The sequence below is a fragment of the Parasteatoda tepidariorum genome, chromosome 10, assembly GCF_043381705.1.
Source record: "Parasteatoda tepidariorum isolate YZ-2023 chromosome 10, CAS_Ptep_4.0, whole genome shotgun sequence".
NCBI classification, from domain to species: Eukaryota; Metazoa; Arthropoda; class Arachnida; order Araneae; family Theridiidae; genus Parasteatoda; species Parasteatoda tepidariorum.
The window spans coordinates 82,674,524-82,682,208 of NC_092213.1; the positions used below are offsets into that span (position 1 = coordinate 82,674,524).

General features: G+C 26.8%; 1 protein-coding gene across 11 annotated transcripts in view; it reads left to right on the forward strand.

Annotated features, from left to right (window-relative positions):
- The window catches only part of LOC107455015 (zinc finger protein ZFP2), a 22,185-nt gene extending 15,214 nt beyond the window's left edge, over positions 1-6,971 (forward strand). For all 11 annotated transcript variants that reach the window (XM_043043410.2, XM_071187071.1, XM_071187072.1 and 8 more), the window contains one exon: positions 977-6,971. In XM_043043410.2, coding sequence (XP_042899344.1) covers positions 977-2,196 — 1,220 coding nt within the window. In that variant the 3' untranslated portion in view covers positions 2,197-6,971. The remainder of the gene's footprint in view (positions 1-976) is intronic.
- Positions 6,972-7,685: the final 714 nt, after the last annotated feature.

Genomic DNA, 7,685 nt, shown 5'->3' on the forward strand with positions numbered 1-7,685 from the left:
TTTTTTTTTTTTTTTTTTTTTTTTTTTTTTTTTTTTTTTTTTTTTTTTTTTTTTTTTTTTTTTTTTTTTTTTTTTTTTTTTTTTTTTTTTTTTTTTTGATACCTAGTTGAACTTGCATTTTAATAATAGAGATAAAACTTATTTTTGGTAAAATCTAATATTGCTTCTTTTGACTAAACTGTTTTATAACTCCTTTTTAAACAAAGAGCTATGTACTTTTTATAATGAAAAAGTAATTTGTTCAGAAATATTTCATCATCAATTTGCGTTTTTTTTTTTTTTTTTTTTTTTTTTTTTTTTTTTTTTTTTTTTTTTTTTTTTTTTTTTTTTTNTTTTTTTTGTAGTGTATCATCATTATTTTGAATTATGTCATTTTTTATGAGCAATTATGTTATTAAACTTATTCTATCAGATATTACTCTTTAAATTTATTTAAATAAATTTCCATTCATGAAATAAAATGTTTTGTTTAAAAAAAATTTTATTTATTTTAATTTTTTTTTTTAGTTGCTTTTTGTTGTTGTACTTTTTTTAACTTAAAGTTTTGATTAGATTGTTATTACCATTGTGCAAAAATTTTACCATTGCAGAAAATACTATAAAATACAAAAAATTATGTTTTCATGAACAAAATTATAATTCAATTAAATCTGCTGTGTATAGTTGCATAGCTTCTAAGGATTCCTATTTGTTAAACTGCAATTTTTAAGAGGTTTTAGGTTTTTTTTTTTTTTTTTTTTTTTTTTTTTTTTTTTTTTTTNTTTTTGCTGCTTTATTTTGATTGTAAAAAATAGTAATAATACTTAATTGTTCTGGTTAATAATTTGTTTATTTCTGTTTACAAAGTACAAATGAGTACAACATTTCCAAAAATATGTGTAATATTTGAATGCATTTTTTGTTTGAATCACTACAACAAAAAAAAATTGTTTCATGAAAGTCCTTTTTTATTAACAAAATGTTTTCATCTTTACAGCATTAACTTCTGCATTAATTCAGGATTTCTCTTCTACAAATGTCGTATTGACCACTACAAAAACCAAAGTCGTAGCTGAAAATATAATTTCTAATGGGCATGAATGTCCAAATTGCCAACAAAAGTTTCGGAAAATCGGAAGCTATCGGCGGCACCTTCGCAGTCACCTAAATATTCATTCCTACAAATGCAAGCACTGCCTGATCAGCTTTCTGTCAAAACCTCAGCTTGTAGCACACGTTCAACAGATACATCGAGGGGAAAAGATCTATACGTGTTCCGTCGAAGATTGCAACAAAAAGTTCTTCCACAGTATTGGTTTCAGAAAACATAAATCTGAACATATGAGCACGCCACCTTATCAGTGCTTCAGATGCGATGCCGTGTTTCCTACAGTAGCTAAGCAAATCATACACATCACCAACCACACACTGGCTTGCTCGTTCTGCCGGAAGCCTTTCAGTAATGATGAAGAACTGTGGTTGCATACGACTGCCGAGCACGAAGAAGACAAGGAATATGTCGACTTCTTGAGTGAAACTTCAGACTGTGACGATAATGACTCTAATGACGAATCTAACGCAAACTTTAATGAAGTAGACGTCGAATCCGACGCCGATTCTTTCACGAGTGTTGAATCGGATCCAGAAGAGACCCGTTCTAAAAGGGTTTCTATTTGTTCCCCAAATAGGGGCCAAACGAAAGGTCATGTGTGTTTTATTTGTGAACGGAGATTTCCTAAGCAAAAATCGCTAGACCTTCACATGAAATCTCATAAAATACACTCCTGCATGGCCTGTCCCAAATTTTTTGCTGATCCTTCGGAGCTGAAGGCACATCAACAAGAACACCTTAAGAACAACAATTTTTTTTATTCCAAAGCATTTAACGATTTGCAGTTGTCCGTCCAGCAACCGCCTTCTTCTGTTCTCACAGTCGTTCCCGTCGATACTCAGAGTGCCTCCAACAGCTCGGGTTTCTCATCCCAAACTTCTACTGATTTCATTACGTGGTACTCTGGATTTAAAGAAACCTCCAAGTTCTTAAAGTATCCCATTGGTTTTGAGCTTTACCAAAGCATTAATCAAATCATTGCTGATTTGGCGTCCACGCTCTACAACCGTGCTAATGTTCCACCAGAGTTGAGGAACAGTTACATTAAAATTTATAATGAGCTGACTGGTATTATTGCAAAAAATGCTGAACATTTATTGGCTTAGCCTTCAAATACAATAATTTGCATTACTAGATGTATCTATTTCTTCATTATGTCATCTGGCGAAATGTAAAATGTTGGTTATTGTGTATTTTTTTACATTTATTTCTATGCATCAATTGTTGTCTTTATCCTATTGTACTTTCTCAATTTTGTTAATAAGTGTGAAAGTTAATGTGAAAACTTAAAAAAAATTTCCAATTGAGTATTCATACTTTTTTTTTTTATGTTTGTGTAGTGTATATGTGATTTGTTAATTTAGTATTTAAAAAAAATTATATTATAGCAGTTTATATAATTATAAATTAGGTTTTGCTGTCCTTATTTAAGTTAAATATTGAAGGATAACAGAAGAAGAAATTTTTTAAGCTTATTTTTCTTTTTGATTATTGCTTCACATGTTTACAAAAATATTAAATTTTCATGTGTTGAAATTTTTTATATTAATTAGTTTGGAAATTAATAGTATTGTTAAAACTAGACTGCAATTGAAATTTTTTTTCTTTAATATTTGATGTTTCATATTTTTTTTAAAGTCTCTTCTATTTCTTTCACTCGGGTTGGAAGAAACTAAATCTTTTCCGTCTGGTATGGTTTTTATCATAATTTTTTGTTGCTTTGAAAGAAATTTGACATCCCTGGTAAGTACACAAATATTAGTGTACTTATTAGTGCTCAGAAGCATTGCTGATTTCTTCTTGTTGAGCGCAATATTTCTAACAAAAATTTTTCAATATGCAAAGTGTTTCATTTGCTTTGCAAATTTCTGCCTATTATTCAAAATCATTTGTATTTCAGCATATGATGTAATGTAGACTGACGTGCACATTTTTCTGATAAGAAAAGGGGGGGAATGCTGAGACTAAAACATAATTTACAATTTGTTTTCTAACCATAATTTTTATTGAAATTCCCAGTTTGGGTGATTTTAACAAGGCTTTTAATTTGTAATTTGCCAATTTCGATCGATGTGTCGCATTACCATTTGTATTCACACAATTTGAAAATCACACTTTTTAAGAGTTCTTTAAGGAGTAGGTCAGAAACCTGTTTTTAAACCTTAAATTTTTTTCTTCATTCTTATGGTTGTAACGTTGAGTTTAAAGTAAGGTGACCACAGAACAGGAAATTTTATCACTTTAGAATAAGGGAAATCTAAGATATGAACAAAGTCAGGGAAAGGGAATTAATATAAATTAAAGGTATCTCAAAGAACTATTTTTTCCACTCAAAAAAAAAATTTCTATTTGTAATTTTAAAAATAAGGATTTTTTAAACTCTGAAAGCAAATGTAAAGTGTTTTGTGATGTATTTTATTTATAAAAAAAAATAGCAAAGATAAAAAATTTATGAAATTTAGGTCCCTTAATTTGATTTTTTTTCTGAGAGTTCTTGACCACCGTATAAAATTTCTTTCACTTTCAAGTTTAGCCATAAGTGTTGTGAATCTTAAAATCAAAGTATGGAAGATAGATATGACAAGCAGTTCCGGTGCTAAGTATTTTTTATATAATATTTAAGAGGCAAGATTTTAAAATATGTATAAAGTGAGGGACTTTCAATATTTTAAATGCAGCAAAAAATCTTATTATATTAAGATTTGTCATTCCAAAAAAAACTTATAATTCATCTCTTAGTGATTTGATTTAAAAACATTGAAATAAAAAATTCGATTATGTCAGATTTTTTTTTAAGTATTACGAGTGGAGGAACCCTGTAATATTTTACTTCTGACAAAAATGTTTAGCTTCAAAGCTCATTGTGTTAACATTTCAAAATTATTTTTAAAAGATTTAATAATTTCGTTAAAGAAATACTGAACCAAGAAACAAATTTTTATAAAAATTTATTTAGACCAATCGCTAATTTACATTTGTTATATGAATTTATTAAAGTTTGCTTAGTTCTTTGCACATTTTTATAAATTTCGTGTGGTCAATGATATTAATCTTGTTAATGTTTTGTTGAGTGTGCTTTTGTAAATAATGTTTACTTAATCTAAAAAATACACTCTGTAATCTTTTTAAATAGTAGTTAAATTAATTAGTATTTTTTAATTAAATAAAGTAATTAATTTAAAAAATAGAATGAGCTACTCAATATTGCATGTATACTTAAAATTGTGTATAAATTGTTTTTTTAGTGGTTAAAAATAATTTTTTGTCAGAAATTTTTTATTTTATCTTGATCATGTAAACTCTTTAAAAATTATTTTGTTAATGTATATATGAAGAACTTTCACCAAAATGAAGAAAAAAATTTCATAATGCACATATCCTAATCATGATATTTTTTAAAGTACTTAAAAATATATTTTGAATGCTTAAAAGGTGCTTATTTTATGTTGAAAAATTTGGCTATGCACCCTGATTTTCATTTCTACAGGTTCTTCATTTATCTGAGTAATCTACTTTCAGTCGGAACTCATTTTTAAAATATTACAAAGTAGTTATTAAAACATAAAAGACAAGGTAATGGCTGCCTGTACTTCATAAAAGGCCTGTAATATTTCATTTTGGCAATTATTAAATTTCATCTTTTATATATGTAATACTTCATTAGTTCTGAAATTGTTAGTATAACCTAGATATCTTTTTTTCTCATTTAATTCATGTTAACAATAATTAATAACTAATAATATTTGAACCTATAAAGATGATCAATGTTGTATGAAATCTAACTTCATCATACATAGCATATTTCATTATATTCTGTCTTCCCTTAATGTTAGCACCAATATTTATTGTTCACCCGGCATTCATGCAGGGTGTTCTGTAACTGCAACTCTTACTATATATTTTTAGAATCCTTGTCAAAAATGGCAAAACATGTATTTTAGCAATCGCAATTAATATGTAATACTATTAGTAAGAAAAGCATAATCACTATTTAAATCTAACAGTTCTGTTGTGAAAAAGACAATTTGAAAGCCACAAATCCTGTTTTGATTGCTGGAATAAATAAAGAGAGGTTCAATGGCAATCTAGTTTCAACAGACAATTAAACTGATTTTGATGGTTTTCATCCAGCCCTTCTCTCTAGTGATCGGTTTGATGCAATTCTTGTTTTTTTTTCCCCCTTCCTTAAATATTTTGCGCCTCCTAATTAGTGTACTTCATTTTCAACACTTGTTCTTAAAATATCTATGAAAAATGGGGATTACAGAATATTCTGTATATATCTATATATGCTCAATTGTAGAAAGGCAGATTTAGTTTCTTTACTTGCTAATCCATCATTAGATGTTTTAATATCATTTGCCTATAATTAAATCAATATCATTCATTGTAAAGTTTGTCTTCTTTATTTCTTTTTACTTTATTTAGTTAATTGTCGATTGCAATAACTGAAGACTTTGCAATGAATGCCTCTACATTCGTTTAAATATTGAACTATTAGTTAAAGGTAACTAATAATACTTATTACTTAAACAAAAGTTTGAATAAAATTTTTGTTTGATTTGATTCTGCTTAAATTTTGTTAATTAGTTATAAAATTCAAGCTAGGTGTTTTGAAACAATTTAAAAAATATTAAATGTTTATTCTTGATGATATTTTATGAAAATTTGTTTTAAATCTTTATGTGATGTGCAGATGTTTGAAAATATTTGTGTTTTTAAACAATTATAGTATTTGTAATTGTTTCAGAGTGCGTAGCATTTTTAAAAGGTGCTTATTTTTGATTTACATTTTTGTAAGCCCTTAAAGGTGCTTTTTTTTTTTAAATTCAGTTTTTGTAAAAAGTCCTTAATTTTCAATCTTTTGAAAAGAGATTTTCTCTTTGCCGTGTCAATTGTCGTTCTAAATTGCAAAAAATGCATGATTTTCTCTGAAATATTTATCAGAATCAAGTTATTTTATCATGATTATGTGAAGTTTGTGAAATTGTTTTTTGAATTTTATTGATTTTATGTTCGTAAATTAAGAATTTAAAACAATAGAAAGAAATTATTTTTATTAATGCACAGATCCTAATTATGATTTTTTTGGAAAGTGATTAAAAATATTTTTTGAGTGCTTAAAAAGTACTTAAAGGGAGCTTATTTTTAGTTGAAAAATCTGCCTACGCACCCTGTGCTTAATTTAACAATAGTTATTTTATATTCTTTGAAATATAAATATATATTCTTGATTATATTAGTTGAATATTTGTATTAAATCTTCAAATGATGTACAGGTGTTTATAAATATCATTTTCTGTCTTGTTTTTAGTATAACATTTTATACATTATGTTAAAAACACATTAGTTTCATGTTAAATGCACTACAGTCTGTTTGCATTTTATATTTTAATAATTTTCTCATTGTTTGGAAAGTTCAATCTACATTTTTAAAACTATCTGTAAACTCATTTTGAATGTAATTTTTTATGTAGTGAAATGATTATCTGATTTTTTTTTAAAAAATATTTAATCTACTAACTCAAAGTTTTGAATTGCATTTTTGTTTGGTTCATTTAAAATTTTAGTTACTTTTCTTGTTTTGCTTAATTATTTATTTGTGAATTTAAGTATGATTTTGTAATTTTGACTTATCTTACAGTTATTCCATCAAAATATAATTCATAATCATATTCAATTGTTTATAATATTTTATGTATGATGGAAAACTTAAAGTGCCCTCTTAATTATGCAAGTTATCAAATGTCTGTATTCATGACTGAAGTTGTGAATTGTTACTTCTGAATTTTTTATTGTTAGCCAATAAAGTTCTTTATGTATAAAAATAGTATTTTATTTAGTTTTGAAATATAAAAATAAATTTTAAAAAAAAACATGCTTTATTAAAGAAAACTAGTTTTTTTTTATATATATATTAAGGTACAAAATCCAGTCATGTGTTAAAACAGAATATTGACTTCGAATTTCCTCATTTTAAGGCTATTGAATCCACTGTTATCTATAAACATACATACATATATACACAGAGCCGAATTATACCTTTCGTAGGCCCTAGGCATAGCCGTTTTTGGGCCCTCCTTCCCACACTCCTCCCCTCTTTTCAAAATATATGCTAAAATTTTCTTGCATATTTTTTTAAACATTTTTATTAATATGGATTTTAATTTACAAATTTGTTTAATTGTCAAATTTGTTTAATTTACATCGAACTTTATCTGCAATCCCGACATACTGCCGATATTGCAGTTGATATCGATAATACCATTATGATTAGTTCGATCGATAACTATGTAAACACTTCACGTCAACAATACAACAACAAACCAGCAAAGAAAACAGTGAAATTGATAGTGAGATTAATTACAAGAAATATTTATACAGTAGAGAACCAATTATCTGGGATGCTCGGGACCATCGCTATCCCGGATGTCTGAATTTCCCAGTTTTCTGGATCGACCAAAAAGTGTCATTAATCGATGTTTTATCGAACCCGAATTACAAGGAAATTACACAAAAATTTGTCAGAATCTGAGATTAAACTAAAAGCGCAAAATTTGGTGAAAATTTACTCATCCGATTTAGAGAAAAACTT